Source organism: Apis florea, unplaced genomic scaffold, assembly GCF_048593485.1.
Source record: "Apis florea isolate Af1SG1 unplaced genomic scaffold, ASM4859348v1 contig_2293_pilon, whole genome shotgun sequence".
Classification (NCBI taxonomy): Eukaryota; Metazoa; Arthropoda; class Insecta; order Hymenoptera; family Apidae; genus Apis; species Apis florea.
Genome location: NW_028256554.1, coordinates 6,795,668 through 6,819,718, shown reverse-complemented (window position 1 = coordinate 6,819,718; position 24,051 = coordinate 6,795,668). Strand labels below are relative to the sequence as shown.

Here is a 24,051-nt window from a genome sequence, read left to right as displayed (position 1 = left end):
TAATTTATTCGGGCGTGAAATGATTCTGAATCTTGTGTGTTGAAATATTTCGACAGCGCTTTATTCAATTTCATACGGAAGAAAATCAAGTATTTTTAAAACAAAATACTCATACAAAACGTATAAAATCGGGAACGAGGATTTGTACATCGATCTAATACATATAGACAATCGTTACAATACAACGTAATCGTTAAGTACACAATAATTATACGTAACATCAACGCCTATCAACATAAAATATAAATCTTCACGTTTATTTTTTTCTTCTTCAACAGAGATCATGTCCACGCTTCCGTTGTTTCTCACGATTTTGCGACCGTGCGATCGTACGCGCGATCCATCTACATTTAACGATAAGAGTCTATTGTATAGCATGGCTAGTATCACAATTCTGACAAAATTGTCTCTCGAACGAAGTAGAATTGATGCGGATTTTAATACATTTGTATGCGTGAAACGGAAACGCTTCCTCGTAAAATTCTAAAAACTCGATTTTTACATCGATTTTATACAAGAAACTTAAGCATTACGTTGAAACGATCTATATACAACAAAAAACGTGAGAAGTGATAAATGATACAAAAAAAAAAAAACAAAAGAAGATATTCGATACGTTATAGTAAAATACTAAAATACACGAAAACACGAGACTAAAGTCTTTCTACATGATCCATCTATAAATTACAAACGTCTCTAGGTAAGTACACAAGATCAATGGTACAACGAGTAAATCTATTCAATAGCTGCACGATGAAGGTCTTCGACGATGCTACTACTACTAACTAACTAACTAACTAACTTAACTTTGTACAAAAGCGGAGAGTTTTATCACTCTTTCTAAAATTTTGTATGCTTAAATAACGATTTAACATACACTTCGAAACAAGCAAAAAAGAGAAGGAAACAAAACTTAACAAGTTCGAATATTTAAACAAACTTTTTCTACGTAATAATTATTGCTCGTTCTTTTCTATACATCGTTGTTACATACAAAAATAAAAAAAGAAAGAAAGAAGCTTAGCATAGAACACTCCTATCCTACGCTATATTTATACTTCATCTATACACGTCCTACAAAAAATCATCTTCTATCTATCTAATCGATTCGTCGATTCTCTATTTCGTTATATAATAGTTTGATTGACGAGAACATCAATTTTTTGGCCGGAAACGGGACATGTAAAAGTCGCAGTCCGAACAATAAATGGCGGGCTCGGTCACCTGCTTCTTCCGGCAGAGATGGCAAGGCGCTGTCCTGGCAACGCCTCCGACCGGGGGTGGTTTCTGCAAAGAAGACGTGGAGGATTGGGTCACGGTCGAGCTGCCCTTCGACGTAGGGACGAAGTGCATCTGTTTGCTCTGCTTCGAAACTGGAGGATGCTGGTAAGTTGGATATTTCATGTTCGACTGGATTTGACCGTTCTGCAACGCGTTTGGATACGTTTGATTGGGCGCCAATATGTTCTGCTGGTCGATCTTCTGCGGTGATCTCTGGTAATTATCGTGTCTTTGTTGGTAATTTTGCATATTCTGTTGTTGTTGATAAGAGGTTGGTGGATTGGGTGGTGGCTGATACTGTGGAAGCGGTTGGTTTATTCTACCGTGCTGAGGAACCGATTGATAGGAGTAACCCTGATAGGAACTGTGGCTGTATTGGTTCTGGTACGGATTTGGAGATTGTGTTGGCGGGTATGCGAATTGCTGCTGCGAGTGTTGAACGGTTATAGGGCTCGCATTGTGGTTCATAATTCTCTGGTTCACGTTTGGCTGTTGTTGTTGTGACATTTGTTTGTTCATCTGATTGTGCTGTTGCTCGAGTTGGTAGTAAGTCTGATAGGTACTCTTTTGGCATATTGATTTTTGTTGCTGCACGTTGTTCTGAGTATATTGAATTTGGGTTGGGTAAGGGCTGGCTGGTTTCTGCGTTTGAGACAGAGGAATACCTTGATTCCTGGGATGAGACATCTGTGCTTGAGGATACATTGACTGGGATTGCAAATATGGCATGTATCCATTTTGAGAATATCTTATCTGTTGCTGAAGCTGAGGGGAGTAGGACGTGGGTGGTTTGGAAACATTGGGAAGCCCCGTGTAACTGTCTCTCACGACATCTTGTCCTTCGTTGCCATAGGAACCACACAATTTCTTGTCTGACAATGATCCAACAGATTCGTTCGAATTTTGCCTTCCCAAAGGAGGTTTAATAGTTTCTGGGATAGGTATCGGGTTCACGCTTCTTAATTGATCCTGATAAGGGGTCGCGGGAACACTGTCAGCTTCACTTTTTAACGGTAGAGTTTGCTGTTGAAATTTGGTAGGAGCGCAATTCTCTCGATTCATCTCCGCTTCTTGAAGACTTCTTATCTCTCGAAGAACTTGGGCAGTTTCCGGTTTGTTCATCGCCGAACGTAGAACCCTTTCCAGGATAGGATTGGGTATGTAAGAGTCTTTCTCGTCGTCCTCTGCTGTAGCCACCAGGACGACTTGATCGCAGAACGACACGCTCTTTTTCTTCCCTATTCGTCGTTTCACCTTCCTGGGCGCGATATCGTCTTCGCTTGGAAGAATCGTCGTGTTCTGAATAGTATTCTGCATGGCAACCTCGCTGATGTCATCCTCGGGATAATCAATAGGCAAACCATTCTCGTGCGGCAACGTCAAAGACATCGACATGATGGCCTGGTTTAAACCACTTTGTTGCGTTTGCATGATATTACTCGGAGCTGTGGTCGAGATAAAACTGTTCTGGCTCGAGCTCGACTCGAAACTCGAATTCATGATCGATTGGTTCGATTCAGTTTTGGTAAAGTTGGCCAGATTTTCCGTAGAAAGCTTCATCGGCCTCGATTCCTCCTCGTGCTGCACATCCTGAGAACCTTCCATCAACGAAGGAGAAGCACAATTCACATTTTGCTTCGTCGAGATCTTCTGTTCGGGTTCCGTTTTCGCCGGCTGCAGCTTAATCTGCTCGAATCTAGCCGCCATGTCTTTCACGGAGGAAACAACTCTTGGACAATCAGGTACGTCGCGACTGGTCTGATCATAATTTTGACCAAGACTATTCATCATCAGATCACTCGTTCTTCGAGCGATCGTCGGTCCTTGTATGGTCGGAGCAGACGATCTACCTTTCGATGCATCCTGTTCGAAAGGACCCTGTTTCTTCATTCTCCTTTCCGCCTGTTTAGCTTGCAACTCGCGCAGCCAGGTCACACCGGACGATTTTTCCTCTTCCTCCTGATCTTCGAGCCTCTTCTCCTCCCTGGAAGGGTCGCAGGTCAAAATCTGATCCCTCTTCATCTGCAATTGAGACAACAGATTGATGATATGCTGATTGTCCAATTCCTGTTGGCGTTGTTGCTGCGTTGACACAGTCGCCTGTTGCAGTTGCTGTTGTTGATACTGCTGCTGATACTGTTGCTGCTGATACTGATGCTGGTACTGTTGCTGACCCTCCTGGACGTGATTGGTAGAGCTCTCGTCGATCGGAGGCGGTGGAGGTGGAAAGTCCTCGCTCGCTTGCCTCGAATGGGACACGGAGTGAATAGAAGGATACGGTGGGGGAGGAAAATCTTCGCTGGGTTGCCTCGAATGTGAAACGTTCCCGCTCTCGGGATAAGGAGGCAACGAGTCCAACTGATTCTGCTGTTTCACAGGACTCTGCTCGTTGTGCACATCCGCTCTTGTGACCACGAACGTGGGCTCGTACAGGATACCATTGGCATACTGAACCACGTCATCCTGAATTCTCGGTTTGCTGTTGTAGCCCGATGGACACGACGCGTTCGCAGCGTTCTGCTCCATAGCGTAGGAGGGCAAAAACGGAAGGGAATGAGACTCGGACGAGTAGTCGGTATAATTGGACGTCCTATTCGCTCCGCCAGTCGAATTGGTCGCGTTCACGTGATTCCAATACGTTCCATTCTGCTCTTGGGGCGGATTCGACGGATTACACTGACCCTCTGACGCTGGATAGACCGATTTCTCGGATTGCTGCTCGTTGTGCACTTCGCCCGAACACTTAGACTTGCTAAGCTGAGAAGTGGTCCTGAGCGGAGGAGGCGGTGGAACCTTCGCCACGTGTAACACTTTGCCAGCACTGCCGTGGAAGCTCTTCCTCATCAGACGACTTCTCTCCAGATTCGGGTTGCTCGTACTGCTCGGGCTCCCGTTGTTATTTCCGGTGAACTCGAGATGTCCCTCTGACAGATAACCGCTCAAAGATTGGCACACTTCGTTCCCTTTTAAACCGACACTGGAATCGTCCACCGACTGCTTTGGCAAGGTGTTGGAGGCTCCCTCCGCGCTAGCATTCGTTTGTCCATCCTGCCCTTCGCGCAGATCCGGCATGCTTCTGTTCTTCCTCTTGATCAGCCCACCCATTAACAGTTTCCTACGAATCTTGTGCTGTTTCTTCCCCTGCTTCTGCTCCCCACTACTTGTGCTACTAGACTGAGAGTTTCTCGCGTTGTTGGCAATCGTGTCTACGTTCTCCTTCGACTTCTCCACTTTTGCTCCCTTGGGCGAGGGAGAAGATCGGGTAGGCGCGATGGAGAAGTCTTTCGAGACGTTCTTGTTTCTCTCCTCGCTACGTGCCCGTTTCTTGTCCTTCTTGTCGTCATCGCAACGTTTCGTACGGCTGAACAGACCCGTCCTTTGCATCGGCCGGTCGTATAACATGTACTCTTCATCCTCGATCACGTTCACAGCTGTCGCCTTGCTGCGCAGAGTCTTCTTTTTCGGCAACGTGGCATAAATCTCGATGCTCTTCGTGGTAGGTTTGTCGCTAGTCGCGGCTGGAGCGTTCACCAGAAGTTCTCGACTGTTTTGCCTGGAATGATTCCCTTTGTCTCTGGAACTCTGTCGAGAGTGTTGACCCGATTTACTGTTCTCTCGAGAATGCCTGCCTTCTAGCGCGCCTTCTACGATCATATACACGTATATTAAAGATATAAAATTACAAAATTCGTTACTAATTATTCGTATTCCTTTTTTTTTTTTTTTCAAACAACCGACCTTCCTTTTCTCCATTGGCCGTTGCTTGCTCCTGCAACATTCTTCTGTGCAAACTCCTTGTCCTCATCACGCAAGTATTGTGCTTCATCCTCGCTATGGTGATCGTGTGAGGGTTGTTGTACGGCGCGTCCATGGCCGCTCTAGCTTTGCTGCTGGCTGCGCTGCACAGAGCAACAGCGGTGCTGAGATCGCCTGCATCCTCGGCCGCTCGGGATTTGTCCAAGAGCGCGTCGGTTTCCTTGCACAGACGTTCGCAGTCGTCGCCTGAAGAAGCCTGGTAGCCTTCCGGGATCTGGGCAAGCTATCAGTTAAGTAAATCGATTTAACTCTAAGTTCAATTAATTACAATTATCTATCCACGAATTCGACTCGATACAACGTATATATTATGATAAAATATATTATTTGTAACGTACCTGCAGGTTATGCTTTAAACCCTGTTGAAGCGGAAGGCTGTCCGTGGAAGACAAAGAATACGAATCGTATCCGGCGTCGTAATGGCCGCTGCTGCTGCTCGAGAGTTCTCCAGACTTGCTGGTCGGGCTTTTCGGCACGCCCGAGTTCCTCTGCATTTTATTGACGATGTACAGATACGGATTGTCCATCGTCGTGGAGGAACTCGAGGAGGCGCTGTTTCGATCGCCCGACCAGTTCCCGGAATCTCGCCTCCGCGGCACGTTCAAGTGGTCCGGAATACTGATGGCGTCCTGCGGTGTCGAGCCCGCGCTCAGGCTTCGTGTCAGCTGCATTTGTTGCTTCTTCTGCTGCTGCATCACGTTCTCGACCGCCCGTCGACTGATATATTTCGACTCCACCTCCCCGTCCACGGTATCAACACCCTTCAATGTCAAAGTAAAATCTTTTATTTACTCCCGTCTTATATTTATTAAAAAATATTTGTAGGATATAATCATTAAGAGTGATCCTCAAAAAACTCAAAAGGAAAAATTCGTGTTTATTTCAAAGGAATTATAATTTTCAAATTTTTTTTTACCATTCTCTCGAACTAAAAATGTTCTATTGTATAATACTCTAAACAGGCAATCACATATGGCATCATTGATCATCGAAACTCACCTGATTCCCAAATATATTATTCTGTATGTCGGTCAGATTCTGATAATCGCTGTAAATCCTACGCTGCGTATAAGGGTGAGGGGGGCTGTCGGGATTGGGCGTGATGGCACGTCTGGCTGTACTGTTGATCGATGGTTTTTCCGGGCTGGGGGTGATCGATCGTCGAACGTTATTTTTCGGGGGTGTCTTGAGCCCATTTCCGTTCGGGAAAGGAGTCACGGTTTTCGGTGCGTTTTCCGTGTTCACTGGAGTCCCACCGGGGGTTGCATACAGCAAAAGCAGTGGCTGATATCTGCCCCTCCTGCATTTCTCCACCACTTGCTCCCAACGTGGGCCAATTTCCTTCACGGTCGCGTCGTCAAAGTAGATCCACACCTGAACCACGATGGAAAAGAAGGTGAATAAAATTCGAAAATTTGATGTGGCAAGGAACGAGTTACGAGCAAAGTGCTGCTACAAAACAGCTTCGTATATAATATAATATAAATATAATATAAATAATATATATAATTTAAGAAAGATTGACTTCTGTGTAATTCGATATGATTTACTTATCGGGGTAATTGAGGGGGTAAACGGTGTAATCTCTATGCAAACCTTGAGTTTAGTGTGGAAGAAGAAGGTGGAGTAGTGTTTCCCGTAATACGTAACGACTCCAACGAGATTATGCACGGTCGAGGCACCCCATCGAGAGTCCACCACACTGTGGAAAACATCGCTCAATCTGAGGGACGTTCCCACGGTTGCGAAAACGTCCATGATATGCTCCAACGAAGGCCGTTCGCTATCCCATACGACTCCGACGGAAACGATTTCCGGCCGGTTCATCAGGGTCCGACATATTTGTATTTTCGCGCCGCAAGAGCTCTGCGGATCAAAAGAAAAAAGTTCGTTTTAATATTTATAATCGACCATTTCTGAACGAAAGAGCCATTTAACTTTTTAGATTATTTAAATTCATCTCTAAATGAATCGTCCCCTTAGTTTGAAGTTTCGCTTTTTCTTTTCTTCAATCCTGAATTTTTCTGATTAATCGCTGGTCAATTATCGAATAAAACAAACATAATTGACTGGAATAAATGAATAATGAAAACGAGCAAATATTCGTAATTATCTAACAATGAACATGAAAATTAAGGATTAACTGATATATAATTATTAAATTACTGATTTCTTAACACGTATATCAAGAGTAATAATCATTTATTTTTTCCGACTAATATAGAGAGAAGAATTTCTCGGTTGCAGATTATAAGTGAATCTACAGCGCTTATACGGTCGATCAAATAGCCCGAATGATAGTTATCGTTCCACTTCCAAAGAGAAAGTCCGCGGGATCATTTCCAAGAAAGGCCAAAGGAGAGTATCCGGATCTTGTCGAATGAATCAAACCAGAATCACCGGAACTGTTTCGAGGTGCAAACTTGTGATTCGTTAAACTAAATATTTCATGGAGTTGTGTTAAGTGGAAAAAAGAAAGTGGGTATAAGTTACTCACTGGACAATCCCTGATGTCGCCCATGCCTCCGGCTTTTCGAAGAAGCTGACCGAATAGATCGGGACTGTTTCGAGAATTCGGTGGTGTTTGTCGAGCCTGCGACGTCAGTGCTGATGCTGATACGTAATGAACCATCTGGAAATAAAATTTAAGTTTGTGAATATATGGGGAAACGAATAATTCATGGGAAAAAAATGGAGAAGATTTTTCAATTTTTTTAATATTCCATTTCTAATTAATTATCTTCAGGTTTCAGTCTAGATTGCGTTTTTTATTCTTTATTACAGGTTAATAATTTTTCACGTATTAATATGTTTCAAGTAGAGTTTCCAGTTTAAGAAAATATTTATATCAAAGGAATTCGTATATAATTTATCTTGCGTAATATTTTCACAGAATTTTAAATTGCAATTTAAACAAAAAAAAAAAATAAAATAAAAAGTAAAAGTTTTAATTCTCGAACTCTCTCCTTTCATCGACTCGGGATAGTAGTAGCCAGCTGGTAAAAGCGATCGGCCATGACCGATACCAGATTGCAACGAGTTTTGCGTTTTTATAATCGGCAGATACAAGCTCAGAGGGAGAACCAACTCCACCCACGTGAGTTGTTCCTGGTCTGTGCTCGATTATACCCAAGCTGCGCATTGATTATGCTCGAAAGGGCACTGCTTTTGTTCTTTGCCCTGAGTTGGGAAACGTCCACTTTTCTTTTCAATTCTTCGAGATTCGACGAGATTGAGAAACACGTTAATTCGCTTTGCTTTGATTTATTATCTCGAATAAGTACGAGATTTGAATGGTTTGAATAGGGATTCATTTTTTTCTTTCGCTTTTCAGAACTTTTTAGAATGAGAAGGATTTTATTTAAGATTCGTGTTGCAATTTTTATTAAAAAATTCTGAATTCTTAATATTTTAAGGATATAAAAATTTCTAGGGAATTCTAGAATTTCTAGAGAATTCCTAATTACATTTTTTCCTGTTCTAATTTCGAATATATTATCAAATATTTAAGAAATCACGAATTCTTGGTAATTTTAAAATCTTTGTAAAAATTTTATAACAGACAGAAAAGTAGAAGAATATCGTTGCATCGGAACTCGGAAGTTGGATTATGATTTTCGCAAAACAAAAAGCTATTTCTCGTGGAATGAATTAAAAAATTAATGAAAGGGAAAAATGGGATATGCCCGATGAAAATATAACGAGGTGCGAAGTTCCCAGAAAATTATATAATTTTATCATAGAAAAAGAGTAATTACGAAGTACCACGAGCGAAATACGACTTTCGTTATTGCGTTTGTTCAGGACCCGTGGTTGGTTTTGGTTTTCATATCGAAACTTTGCCACAAGTAATTCCATGTTGCTAACTAGAAATTTAATTAACTCTTCCATACACCGTGAGATATATATTCATTCCCATGATAAAGAAACGTGTCCGGCTCTTTTAATGTTCTTTGTTAACTTATTTAATAGATTCATAGAAATAATCAATATAAAGTTTTTTTTTTAACATTATGACATCAATAAGTAATAATAATTTAGTCTTTTAATATCGCAGTTTTAAAAAATATCTTTCTAATTTCATATTTTCGTATAATTTGAAAGAAAAACATTTAGAATACATTATCTTTATACACATTATAAAAGTAAATTTTATATTCTCAAATTTTCGATTTTAAATTCTAAAAAAAAAAAAGAAATTAATATAAAATTCATTTTATATCATATTCAAATATATATTCATAATATATTCAAAAAGGTATTGCGTTTGATCAATTACATTATGCAATATTTGTTTCAACGGCAATTGTACATTCAGGTCAACAATCAATAGAAATTATGCATTTCCTCATTCTTTACCCACTCGTATAATAGAAACAATTTCACAAACACATTTTTCTATGTAAATAAATAGAGAGGCAATAAAAATTAAGCTGAGTATATCGCAAACGAAAGCGAAAATCACGAGTATCATAGTAATCAAAACGCGAATCACAGAATCAGAGAGGAATAATCGAGAGTTTCACTTTCCTTGTCGAGGCGGAAATAACTCAAACTCGTCGAACTAGGGCCAGTTTAGCAGAAACACGATAACGTGTTCTAGGTTTTAGGTAGACGTTCATAATGATTAAGTTTCTCGAAACTTGGTGTAAAAACAAACACTTTATAATTTTTTCTACTTTTATTACTTCGTTATAGAAATAATGATAATAATAAAAAGGAAAATTGAATTACGTATAGAACTACATTACCTCGAATTAATTTCCGTAAAATTCTCTATTGATTAAAGAAAAATTGATATCAAAGAATTGTTTAATAAAATTTCAAGGAAATAAAATTCTAGGGAACCCTAGAATTTCTAATTTTATTATAATCCACAAAACTCATTTATTATTATACGAATTTAAACATCAACAACTTGTCAACCCTTCAATAAAGATTAAATCAAGATCAAATCAGACGAACACAAACTCTAAGAAACTTCAGCAGATCCCTATTTCGAAGCAATTACAACCCCTCCGATTGGTCTCGGTGCCTATTACCAATTCCAAGTTGGCTTCCCACACCCTTCCAATCGTGTTTCGAGTTTATTGCGCGAAACAGTATCCCCATCGACCCTCAGAATCCATCCTCTTCCATTCCTCTTGGTCGTTCGCGGCCAATGAGCCGTCAAATCCCGATCAGCTAATCCGTTTACACGACGCGACTCGATCGTTCAGTATCTAGACTCGCTTGGGCTTCTCCCTTAAGTCGCTTAAATCTCTCAAACCCGACCCCTCGAAGGGGCTAACTTTCGTTTATCTTCCTCGTTAACCCTCTTCGACTATCTGGACCACCCCCAAACGAGTCGATCTCACGAGAGAATACGAGAAAACTTTACGAAATTTTACCTGAGATTCTCTTTCGTTTGATCGTATCTCCGGATCTACCTGCTACAGGCTACGTGAGAAAAGAAACGTTTGACGACAAGGAAGCAATCGTGTGGACAGATGGATCGGTCGAGGGAAAAAAGAGGGAAGATAAACTATTATTCTCTGAATTCTCCTTGAAACGTAATGGAACGTTTCGCAAGAAACACGTTTTCCGCGCGCTATCGAGAGATTCTGTATTGGATATGTATATGAGAGGAATGCTTTTAAATACGATGGAATCTCAGGGACGAAGTGGGGGTAAAAAAAAGAGAAGTTGATGACGAAAGAAATTGATTACAACTGCTAATGACTGGGATGAAACAGTATTCTTGCGATTCTTTTATCAGTTTTTGCGCTACTCGATTTTTCAGAATATGATTAAAAAGCGAGAAGTTGGAATCGATCTTAAACAATTCGACGGATGGCCACTCTTGAACATAATATTTTACTACTCTCTTTCGTATGTTCAAAACTCAAGATATTTTCTTCAATTCTCTATATATTGCATTGTGCAAATCTCAATTAAACCAGGACACTCTTAATCAATTGTTATCAAAGCTCAGTGTCAATTTATTCATCAGTTAGCACGCAAGCCACGTCGATTAGAATTCCCTTTGACGAAGAACTCGTGGATCAGACTAACCTGTGTAAAAGGCAGAGGCTCCGAGGTGGCACCGCAAGCTCCGCAAACGCTTTGCTCGACCAATGTCATGGCGAACTTTTGGTGGGGCACGCAGTGTCTGGCGCTGCACATGTCTTCCGCCTCTCCGCTGGCGATGTGAAGGTGTATACGCAGAAGAATATTTTCCTGCAATAATATTAATATGTAATATTATATCTCCATCATCGTCACGTTCGTTGATGATACATCGCTAAAAATAAATAAAATCGATTATGGTAATTCGAAAAAATAATTATCAGGATGCTCGTCATGTAAGATGTGATTAATTTATCTCACTGTTTTATTGCTATTGTAAAGAAAGTTATAATAGTTATTTTCTAAAGAATATATCGATTCAATAATTTGTTATTAAAAATCTAACGATATTTCTTGCTGTTGAAATGTTTTGTAAAAATTGTAAGAATAAGAGCTATAAGAGAATGATATATTAATGAAAATCATTTATAATTCTCAATTATTATTGAGAATATATAAAATATAAAATGGAGAATATAAAATAAATCGTGTAAAAAGCATATGCAACAAAGGATTGATAATAATCCAAATGACAAAAGACACAAAGTTAAAAATAATGATTTCGAATCGCGAAAAGCAATCACGCAAGTCCATAAGGCCTTCCCATAGAAAGTCGTATATTATAATATTCTTTTCTCTGCCATCCTTCCAACGAGCAGCGTTGCTGGAAGAAATATAAAGCGAGTCGTAAATTTATCCGAATGGCAGCAAGTCTTGAAACATAAGTATCCGGTCCGCTATTAGGAATACTATTTAAAAATATATTCATCGACGTAACTAATGGAAGATAATATAATTCGAATTTATTCGATTTTAAATTGTACTTACAAATACTGGAATCGCAATGTACACAAATTGCTTATATTAAGATCGTAAGATAAAATTTTAATCTTTGATCGTAGATAATAATTGACTACGAGATATTAATACTGTAAATTGGAAATTAGCATAACGTACGTTTGACAACTTTCAATTTAACGAAGAATAACATCGTTTGACAATTGTATTCTCGTAAAATCTTCCATAGATACGGAAACGAGATTTTCATCTCCGCGTTATTATCGTGCAATTTTCGTTTCATTCTTCAAGCAAACAGCTTCAGTTGCATACCACGCTAACAATCTAAACCAGATACTACGCCTAAACTCAGCCTACCGTACACCATTCTTCTGATCCACTACCTAATCACTCCAAACGTTGGAACGGTGAGAATATTCCAAGGCCAACGACACGAAATCGTCACTGCCACGATCGAGTCGTTTAATTAGTCGTTGAAAGTAATCCAATCAGCATGCCCTGAAACGCTCCAGATACGCATGTCCCTGCGTTTATTACACTCGTGGACTGCATTCGTTATACATTCGTTTTGCGTGTATGCCGACCGATGTCGGCGCACATACGATACACATACGCATACACGCGCATGCGCATACGAAACGACACCCAATCTAAACGTGACTCCCGTGTAAACGAGAAAGTGAACACCGGTGCGTATTCGCGTGAGTCACCTACGGCCACGCTCGGCTGAGGCAATCCGCGATACACTCGGCCACTGCACGGAGAGGAAACGTGGAACTGGTTTTGCGCGATGGAATATTCAGGATCGTAAACCGCTCGGGAAATCGAAGGAAATCGCAACACATCGACGTCGCGAATGTCGAAATTGAGAGAGATTAATACGATCGCGGCCAATAGTTAGAAGGGGGAGTGGATAATGGCCGATCGTTCTTATGAATGGGCAAAAACAACTCGAAAACTGTACCACGAGGTCTGCTCGGGATTGGCGAGATTATGGAAGTGTATGATGATGAAATTTTTACAGGAGAATAACTTGTTTTTGCATGTTGATGATCGTTAAAATTGTGGGTATTTCGTGTACTGATTTATAAATGATTTTCAGGGATACAAGATGCACATATCGAATGCAATGCAGATTGATAGACGATTATAGCGGTTTAACGTGTTATCTTGTATCTTATAAAAAAAAAAAAAAAGGTTTATAAGGTATAATTTTTGTCAAGAATATGAAATTAACTTGATAATTGACGTGACATTAATAGTTTGAGAATATACTGATCAATAACCTCGAACGCATTCTATTTAATACTACGCTTAGTATGTTGCAACTCGTTCGTAATACCGTTACGCTACAATAAGCAACTCGATAAAACTGTCTTTCTTGACATACATTACGCGAACACGCGTTACAGTTTATCACTGAATAAAATGATATCGAAAATCACGAGGATACATCAACCCTCATGTCAATCATGGAGATATATACTTTCTCTCATTCATTCCTTTCATTCTTCATCTCCATAATCCACCTAATTAATCTCGTAAATTTTCTAAAAAAAAAAAAAAAAAACGAACTCCTTTCATCTGGATTCAAAGAATTTTCCACCGTTCTTTCGCATATATTCTTCCACGCATGAAATATAACAAATATCGTCATACTTGTGGTCAATTATCGCTCAACACACCGTTCAACAGCAAACCTAACTATTAACTTCGTGCAATACACATCTATGCATACAAATATAACCACATATTGGAAAAAAGACTTAATAGGGGAAAAGAAACTAGGCAATAGCCACTTACGAAACATTCCGCCGCGTCGTCCATGAATCCAAGCTGGAATCTTTGCTGATCGAGAAAACTCTCGGCCAGAGCACGGCGCAGCGTGTCAGGAGGCAACGCGCTCTCTTGCGAAAACTGCAGCTGGGAGAAAAGGTCCTGCAACAAACGACAAGATGACGAACGAATTACTTAAACGGCAGTGAAAAATAAAGGGAGGCTGGGGAGGGCGGCTTTTGTCGCGTTGGAGGAGAACACGCTCCAAAGGAATTGTTTAAAGCGTTCGGTTGATTAATGGCTTATCTCAAGAGGCCTTTCGCTGTGATATTATGCGGCGTGGACTAACGAGTCGTTGGCGTTTGTTGTTGCTATTGTTACATTTGAAAAGAATTGTTTTACGGTTAACTCGGTGCGTTTCACGGTTCTTGTTGTCCAAATGGCTCAAGGTAAATCTGTTTTGTTTTAGAAGAATTTTGTGAGACGTAGTACTCTTGAGGTTGATTTTTTTTCTTGTTGAATGGATGTGCAATTGCAATTTTATCTTTACAAATTACAGATAAATGAAGAAATCTAAAAAAAAAAAAAAAAAAAAAAAGAAAAATTGAATAAAAAGCAAGAAGCAAAGATGACAACAGATATTACGAAAATATAGGATAAACCACGTCAATCGTGTTGCGTCAATTTCTGTTTAATTGCATTGATAAACGTTTTACGTTTGCTAATATATGATAAGCGTGAAGATGAGCTCTAAGGTTGCTAATAACTCGAGTATTCAATTCAACGCTGGTGACATAGCGTTAAACGATGAAACGTTTTGATGAATAAGGGCATTTGAGGCTATATGCAGTCGTTTCGTGAACAGAATAGGATACGAGGAGCGAGTGCACGTGTCGCAAAGACTGTGTAAATATCTCTGTTTGTAGGACACACGTATCGCGTTACCGATGCAAAAGATGCACTGGCCACGAGGCATGAAGATATATTGCGTAATATCGTATGAAACTTCTCGAGCATTGGATAACAATTACCATATAAATGTCATAAAAATATGAGTAACATTGTGCAACATTATTTAACAAATTCATACAAATTAATACATAATATACACTTTTTTTGGAATTATTTTAATATTTGAATATTTGATTAAATATTTTTTTGTACAATTTTTTGTACAACATAAAATAATCAATAATCTTCGAAAATAATTTTCTATAAGAAGCAGACAAAGTGTCGACGAATAAAATAGATTTTGTCAAAGAAATAAATTTTCCACCGCATTTGGTAGCCGCATAAAAAAAGAGGTTACTTCGTATAATTTATTCATGAATTCGAACACGAAATTTCCATATTAAAGTGATCCTGTTTTGGGCGACAGGTACTTTTCACCTTTCTTCAACCTTTCATTTCCATACAACCTTACGATACATTTGTAAATGTCAAACAATCCCATTCAACTCATTCAAACTGTATCGATTCATTTATTCCAAGAAGTGAGATTTTAAAATTATTCAAAATTCGCTGAAATCAGCTCGAAAAATTCTTAAAGATATTACTTCATTTGTTAAATATTCAACTTATAAATAAACATAAATATTTATTATCAAAAAGAGAGAGATAATTACTATCAACAAGTTTCCTTAAGAATCAAAATCATCGTCACTCGAACTAATAACGAATAGCGATAATAATTTATTTCACGCCGAAGTAAGCAAAAGACACGTCACAATTGCACGATTCGACGACGAGTCACGACCAAATGCGGAATTAACGAAAATCTCGAGAGGCCGAGTTACTCCGCCGCGTATCAAGCGCCGAATGGATGCAAAAGGAAACTCATAACGCCCACGTACTCTCAATTTCCCGTTACGTAAACGTATGCAAATCCAGTCTATGTAAATGGGATCGGCAACCCGAACGAAATCCTCCTTTTAAACGTTTTCTTTCTCCCTAATCAGCATAACACAGCGAACACGAACGAATTTCGAAACTCGATTCGATCCTCCTCGATTCGATCATCGTGGAAAATACGCCAATTTCGATCCGTTTCGTCTCGTTGCCGAAGATTTGCGTTTTCGAAAAAGGATTGTGCAAAAAAGTCCACGATTCCACGAAAGAGAGAGAAAGAGTTGTACTGTAAACGAGTTTAGTTTCGCAACTAAACGGTGGCCACACGTAGAAAGTCGGCGGCACGCACCGCTTCGGGCTGCTTGCTCAACGCGTGCAGCATTTCGAGGCGCAGCGACGAGAAAAAATGTTAACGAAGAGGAGGAAAAAAATGGAAACTTGGCGACGAAGTTTGGATCTATCGATCGCTCGTTTGGAAAAAAACGTTTGATGATGAAATGATGCGAGTACGATTTTTATTTTTATATCGAAGGCAGAAGATGAATTAAAATTTTGCATATTTTGCGCACGACACGTGAGTTGTATTATCATGGAAAATTTAATTTATTAAAATAATCGAGATGTTAACTTAAAAATTACTCTGTTCGATAGGAAAGAGTAAAGCTGTGATTGTAAGAATCTGTAAAATAATCTGCACGAGCTGTGGATTCGAAAGAACCACAGTAATGGTTAAGTGAAATGTTTCAATGAAAGTCGTTCGATGAGTATCGAATACCGCGAGAGAAATTGGCTTTGCTCGGCTCTGATGTAAAGACGACGATGGTCTTCGTCCACGTGCATCGAGAAGGATGTCGCACTTGTTGGAAGCAAGTTGATCTCGTATCGTAAAAAAACCAATCAACTCGTTGAAACTACGTGCTATCGATGAATGAAAGCGACCATGAAAACTCTGAGATTTATTACGATACTAACTCTGTTTCAGAGGACTTTTGGAAATCATTGCTGCATAATGTTATTTCATTTATTGATAATTAAGAAATGGAAAAGTTTTGAGGAATTTTTATCCATTGAAATTATTCTACTGAATCGAAAAATATGGTAAATATTTTTTTCAAAATCAAAGTAAATAAAGAAATAAATATCATCTATTTCCCTTTTGAATTGAAATTTTCATCAATTTAATATTAATACTCGATGAGGAAACTACACCTGCGTTTAATCACAAGTCAGAAAGTCAGAATCACGAAGGAAATCCGTTCGAATGCTGTATAAGAAATCGACCACTAATGACATTTTAAAGATGGGCCATGTGTTATTGCTCCAAGTGCTTTCGCGCACAGAGCCACTAATTTCTTATCTTTCCAGGCTTAATGCGTTTTGAAGAATGTCAACGACGTTTCATAGGAGAAGAGAGACGCGTCCATTAACTTTCTTAAGTATGAAAAAAAAAAGTTCGATCAAGACTGCAAGAAGTTACGTAACAACGTTTCTACAAAACATGTACATTTGTAGATATAAATTTTCATATTCGTGCGATCTACTGTAAAACTTTTGCTGTTAAAATTTATATATATATATATTTTTTTTTATATAGATATAATGCGAAGCTTTAGGGTTAAGCATACTTTTCGCAGATCGTTCAACTCGATGTTGGACGGTGTGTCCTCTCTTTCCATGCCACTGTCCTCCTCCTCTTCTTTCGCCGCTTCTTCAACTTCGACCTTTGCCACCATCTCGTCCTTCTTTTCGTGGTTGAGTGTCGTCGGCGTCGCCGACGCGTCCTGCCTCACTTTTATCCACTTCAACATTTTCTTCTCGAGAGACTATCTTCGTTTCATCTTCCTCGAGTCGTCCCCTCGAGTCGTTTCCACAAGTGAGTCATACTTAAAAATCCTTTCGTAGATTTTTTTTAAATTAAAATAACATTTTTCCTAAGATAAACTTCTTTCATGTCCATGAGATAACGCGTCCTCGTTTCATTGTATAAAACCACTTATTCACGAGTTCAACAAAAATTTCTATTCACTTCGTGTATATTACTCTTTCTGAAATGGTTTAAGAAGAACGAAAGGAAAAGAAAGTATTTCTTTTTTTCTACATTCTTCCGACAAAAGAAAATCCAAGAAATAATTTCTTAACGCTCTTATTATTTTCTTTAATAATAACAAATATATTTCGTGCACACACACTCGCGCGCGCGCGCGCGCGGTGAAGAAACTTTTTCTCAAAATTCACGAGGTTACAAGCACAAAAGATTAAGCACAAACGTGGAAACGCGTTCAAAGTGAAATTGCGTTTTGAAATCGAGATAAGAGCAGCGGTCGAGGCGAGCGACATGGTCTCTACGACTGGTCCCGAGCAAATACAAATTCTCACTCGGCCAGACTCCTCTCTCTGATTCTCTCTCGTGGAGAGATAGTTCTGTTTGCAGTGTCTACACGCGCGATTCGTTAGCCCTCTCCAAGCTTAATCCACTTGCTGCACTTGCCACGCAGGATTTTTTTCCTTTTGCGTCCTTTGTCATCTTTTTTTTTTTTTTTTTTTACTCCGATAACGCCTCGTAATCCCCTCTGTTTAACCTGCACTCTTCTAACACATTGGTCCAAAGTAAATAAAACTTTCAAATTTTATTTCTTGATTATTGCTTAACTCGTCTCGTCGATAACTCTCATTTTTGGATCCATGTCTCTTATTTCGGATTGTTGCATAAAAACAACAATTCGAACCAATTTATTCGGACAATAATTGAAATTATAATAGCAGATAGAACGACGACGATATTCGACTTCGTCCAACAAGGTTTCGTGGAAGGTAAAAGAAGTCTACGGAAACAGGTGGCCAAGTATTGAAAGAGGGCCCGGCAGATGATCCCTCTGCAAACATATATCGAGGATTCGTATATACCAGCAATTGCATGCCGGATGTATCGAGAGAGAACCCGTTGCCAGACGAGTCGTAGACTCGATTAAAAACATAAACTCGTTTGGCAAGTGAAGTCACCTCTTCGATCTACGAGCCAGTGATCTTTCACGGCAACCTGAATAAACGCTGTTGAGCCTTCTCCTTTCTCCCCCCCCATCATCGATGCTGGAAACCCTTGATAAATATTCTTCTGGGGTGGGAGGGAGGGAGGGGAGGAGAAGCAAGAGAAGATCTCGAGATAAACTCCTTCTTCTTGATGAACAGTTAGACAGATGTTTTAATTATTATGCGTTTTTCATTGAACTCTCCCCGGAAAATTCTCCCCGCTGATCAGATGCGATCAGCAGGCGTTTAAAAATATTGTATTCCTCGATCGGTAAGGAAACCTCTCTTCCGGTTAACGTTAACGACTCGCTGCATCTCTCCCTTTCGTTCCACTTCAGCGTGCCACGTGCTTCTGCCTCGACGTGGCTTCTTTTTTTTTTTCTTTCTTTTCAAATTCTTCCACAAGTTCCCGTTCGCTTACGTTGAAAAAAAAATTCACGAAAGTTTTGACAGACGACGACGTGTTGCAAACGTAATTAATTAATTTCAATTAAAATTAAATAATAAAACGGTAACTCCTCGTTCAACACTTTATTACGTATACGTTTGAACGCTTAATTTCCGCATTTTATCTTTCACTTTATCATAAATAATTCATAGAATCGAGATAAATGTGAGCGCGTTAAAGAATAGAAAACACTTGTGTCCCCTCCCCTCGTCCATCTCCTCCCCCCTCCCCGTTCTATTCTTCGAGCGTAGTATACAGTTCGTTTCCACGTTCGTTTTTATCCACTTTATCGTGTACTTACACGTTTCATAAAATGGTTGTAGAAGAAATGATTGTGGAAGGACATTTAAAAGCGAGCATTAATGTCTCTCAATCTTTCTCGCCTCGTCACACCGCTATACCAGTCTCGCTCTAAACAATCTAAACCCAGTTACGAGTCATCAAGCTCCGCGAACAAGAAATCCGTTGCCTTCCTTCTCGGCCACAGAAAAATCACTAAATACCGAGATTCAACTCGCATGGAACACCACGATCGGCATCAAGCCACAAATCAACGGTAACTCGTTCCTTCGACATCCTCCTCTTCTTCGTCGCGAAGATCGAAGTAACCGATACTCGTCCTCTCCCATTTTTAAACCGTCTAATTTCATCATCGGGAAAGTCCGAGTTCAAAGTTCTTTTCGTTTCGTCGTTTCCAATCGAAGTTTCGATCTTTAAATCCTGCCAGGATTGGAAACGAAAAGTCACGATGCCAACGATCGGCCGTTTCTGCTCTTTCAATCGAACTTCCGATCTTTAAATCCAGCCATTCTTCAGGATCGGGAATAAAAGTCACATAATATCATCGATCGATCGTTAAACCCATCACTTTTCCAGGATCACGATAATTCAACCCTCTCGAACGAAGTTTTCCTCTTTAAACCTCCACTCGTCGCCGAATCAAAGCCAAAGTGGCGACATTCGCCGTTTCAACCCTTCGAAGGAACGGAGCTTGGCGGAGCGTGTCGTTGATTGGATATCTCGGCGAGGGTAAATCCAAAGGGAAATGTTGACGAGCCGAGGCGGAAAGACTTCTCTCTTGTCGTGGAGGAACGTGGAGAACGAGCACGAGACTACCTGCACGCGGCGCCGTGCGCTCGTACCTGAAAGCAGCGGCTCGCACTGCGCTCGAGAACGAACCCCCCCACCCTTCGCTCCGTCTCTGTTCCTCGTGTTTCTCGGCGCACAGGCCCCTCTTCTTTCCCCTTGCCGCGGCAACAGGGCCCTACATAGATCCGAATGACGTCACCTGGTTAGCTGTCCTACGTTCACCAACCTGGCCGACCAAAGGCCCACAGCCAGGGCTGTGCGCTCCTGGGGCGCTTTTTCTCCTGCCCTCCATTCTCGTGATACTTTAGAGAGGCGAGAGATGAGCAATTTCACGCGATCTTTGGATCTTGTTGCTCCTTTTTTTTTTTCTTTTTGATTATTTTGACAGGTGGATGTTATGAAAGATAAGAGAAAAGTGGAGGAAACAGTGTTAAATTTTGCAAAGAAAAACCATCTATTGATTTCTTTCTTCATAAAAAAATTACATCCCGTGAGAAGTATGAATTTGTAATAAGCTCTTGGTAGCAACCTGCGTGCAACGATGATTCATATCGAAGGATCCTCCGAAGGGCTGTGAAATATGTTCGAAAGGGGGATTGGGAGCAGGTGTTGGTGGTAAGGTTGATGAAATAGATGAGAAAGGCAGACGAAATAAAGTGAACTTTCAAAATATATGGTAAAACTGTCGCATATTTTCAAATAAATCAAACAAGTAAAATATGTAATTGCGCATTTATAGAAAATTAAAAAGGAAAAAAAGATTTGAATTCATCGTGGATATACGTACTATTATATTTTCCATTGGGAATATGAAATGGCCAATTGATTCTTTGGCATTAGACCAGGAGACTTGCATCACTGCGGAGAAAGTCTTAATCAATAAGACGCCTTATCAAGGAACATAAAATATGCTGACACAGTTTCTTATCCAGTTGTACGTAGGTTAGACATGCAGATAAGAAATAACTTTACCTCTTGAACAATCAAATTTCTCTTTCCTCTGAAATAACTATCTTCACCGACAGAATTTTATTATCAAAGAATTACCTTTCTTAAGAATCTTTAAAACTGTGATTATCCGCTTCAAAACAGCCTCAACTATCGCGAGAATGACGCAATAACCACTAATCCTAACCGATTAAAAAAAAAAAAAAAAAAAAAAACATAAGAATCACCTTTATTACTAACAAACAGAGTCTAATATCGACGCAAAAACTTTATAACTTTCTTATAACGCAAGAAGAGAAAGATCGGTTGAATGTCAAAGCAGTCTGAAATAACTGGATACAGTTATCCGAACTTGCCAATATTTATGCAAATTTTACACGGCTATTAGTTTACCACTAGATAAGCACACGCAAAAAAAAAAAGAAAAGGAGAATCGTCTGATCCCGTTGAATCAACAGTTTATTTGCACGAAAGATTAACCTGGGCTTCTGCACAATCTCGCATTAAAATTACTCTTCTCTACGTCCCTGAGGTCCACCACTCCTCTACGTAGAATTAACGCCAGTCACGAGGAACGGTTATCCGTGTGGTCGTAAAGGTGTGCGTGAATCGTACGAGAATACGAGAGGCCCGTACTACGAGCACTGGGACAAAGCCAGTTCTACATATTCCACGGGGGCCCCCGATATACGAGATACGATTGGGCCCCGTGTCACCAACACATAAAGATGGTGCACAAGGGACTTGAAAAAGCATAGTGGACGCACCGAAAAAGTGGACGCAGCCACGCTTGAATTTATCTGACCGAATCGTGGTGGAGGCTGTGCACTGTGAGTTCATTCAGAGATGATGATTTAAATTTCGAATTTAAATTTCGTATTTTTTCGAATTTTTGATTCTGATATGAAATTTTGGGATGCAATATTCCATAAGATATTTCACAAAATGGAAAATATTTTATGCAAAAAAATAAATTCAATTTATGGAAATAATTTCGACGAATGATTATTCGCTTTGTTTCTTAGAAAACAGATGTTTTACGATGAATTTTATACACGAATAAATATGCCATCCACGAGTCCATCGTGAACAAAAGTCTCCAAAACTCGATAAAAGCGTGGTGTTTCCGGTGACGAGGGGCGGTGAGATTCGTAGGAGGAGGGATCGCTTAAATATTCATATAAACGAGCGTTTTGTGCTTGAGACTTGGTTCACTATGCCATTTTGTTTAGGAAGAAGGAAATACTACTGAGCCCACGCAATTTAAGCGGCTACTTGTCTTACGCTCTCGAACGCCCACGATTCGCGATTATTAAATAATAACGAGAAGTGAATGGAGCTGGATAAGGAGACTTTCGTCGCGTGATATCAGCTTGGAACGTGCAAACTTGTTTGCGGAAAATGGAATGACACCTACGAGTACGTGGTGTGCTTTAATACAGGAAGTTGGCTGTCGGATTAGCGCGAAAGAGGAAATAACTATAGAGAATATTCATTTACAACAACTTGATAGCTTCTTATGTGTCCTATCACAATTATATTATTCATCTTTTCTTACATTTTAATACTTATTATTATTTAATTATTAATTTCAGAGAAAAGTATTATTATGTATAATTATATTTGTTCGCAATCAATCTCGTTTCACTTATACTTGAAAAATATTGGAAAACAATTAGAATTGGGATTATCAATTATCAATGATATAAAGAATTTGTTTCAAACACATTTATTAATCGAAGAACGTAATCGCAAAAGAAATATCGACGAAAGAAAAGTAATATAACGATTAACTTCCTTTCCATCCTAATGTAAATTCAAAAGCATGACGAGAAACAAAATTAATTATCGCACAACGATTAATTTTTTAACGTGAAATACTGTCAAAATTCTGTACTATCACAAGTACGAACGATCCAATTGGCAAGTTCAAGGGAGGCACGGTCAAGAAATATTATCGATGAAAGTTCTCCGCACAATCGCAAGATACAAGTTCAAGAGAAACCATTCGAGACTTCCGGAAACAGAGTTGGTACGACCGCAACTACACCGCAAATCGTACTCTTAGCACTGGATAAAATGAGAATAAATTCCTGACTGGACTCTGGTGTTACGTCTAGTATAACTGTTCATCTAGACGGCACGGAGGACAAACATCCCTGATAATGGTGTCCAATTGCCCAAATGACCGGTCATTATCTTGACGGGACGACTGTAACTGTATTTCCTGTACGAAAAATTAAATTTCTTCTTCCCTTAATCGCGCGCCTCTTCGATAAGATCGAGGTAACGGGTTTGTGCAATAATAAAAGTTCATTAGGATAATGCGATCTATGCATTCGGTTTGATGTCGAATGCGATTGTACTGAAATGCGTTCCACCATTATTGAGATTATTTTTCGAACGGAAGTCAATGTTTGGGCGTGGTTTCTCGTGGTTTTCGATATTTTCAGACAGAATATTTGATTAGTGTAGATTGTCTAAAATGTCTAAAATTATTTCGAATAGAAAAAAAGATAATTTGGATGAGATAAATAAGAATAAATGAAATTGTATGATTTTTACTGGTGAAATTTATCCGAACTTTGAAAGATAAAAAAATGGAAAAACGATTGAAGAGGGTACGTAATTTTTATGATTCTATCAACAGAAAATTATTTAGTGCCTTGGTGGCGAGCAAAAAAATTTTATTGCAACAATAATCGTTGCGGTTTAAAAGAGTGAGGCGAAAGTGCGTGAAGTTTCATAGCCGTAAAGTCAAAGGAGCAACGAAAATAATGAGCCAAAAAGATCAATTCCAGATAGTTTTTTACCCCGAAGGTGGTTTTGACCCTTTGAATATATCCCTGGTGAATCAGCACGAACTATTCGAGGTCGAATTCTTGGATGATGCACGTACCCCTTCTCTGGTA

General features: G+C 39.6%; 1 protein-coding gene across 6 annotated transcripts in view; it reads right to left on the bottom strand.

Annotated features, from left to right (window-relative positions):
* Positions 1–35: 35 nt before the first annotated feature.
* ec (ubiquitin specific peptidase echinus) overlaps positions 36–24,051 on the bottom strand; it is an 89,402-nt gene continuing 65,386 nt past the window's right edge. For 4 of the 6 annotated variants that reach the window (XM_086904007.1, XM_086904009.1, XM_086904008.1 and 1 more), the window contains 8 exons: positions 13,807–13,941; positions 11,152–11,316; positions 7,595–7,729; positions 6,694–6,963; positions 6,097–6,471; positions 5,436–5,858; positions 5,020–5,320; positions 36–4,925 (listed from right to left, as the gene is read on the bottom strand). In XM_086904007.1, the coding sequence (XP_086760133.1) occupies positions 1,156–4,925; positions 5,020–5,320; positions 5,436–5,858; positions 6,097–6,471; positions 6,694–6,963; positions 7,595–7,729; positions 11,152–11,316; positions 13,807–13,941 (5,574 nt within the window). In that variant the 3' untranslated portion in view covers positions 36–1,155. Of the gene's footprint in view, positions 4,926–5,019; positions 5,321–5,435; positions 5,859–6,096; positions 6,472–6,693; positions 6,964–7,594; positions 7,730–11,151; positions 11,317–13,806; positions 13,942–17,252; positions 19,277–24,051 lie in introns of those variants that run through there. The other 2 variants (XM_086904011.1, XM_086904010.1) reach the window with 2 other exon arrangements.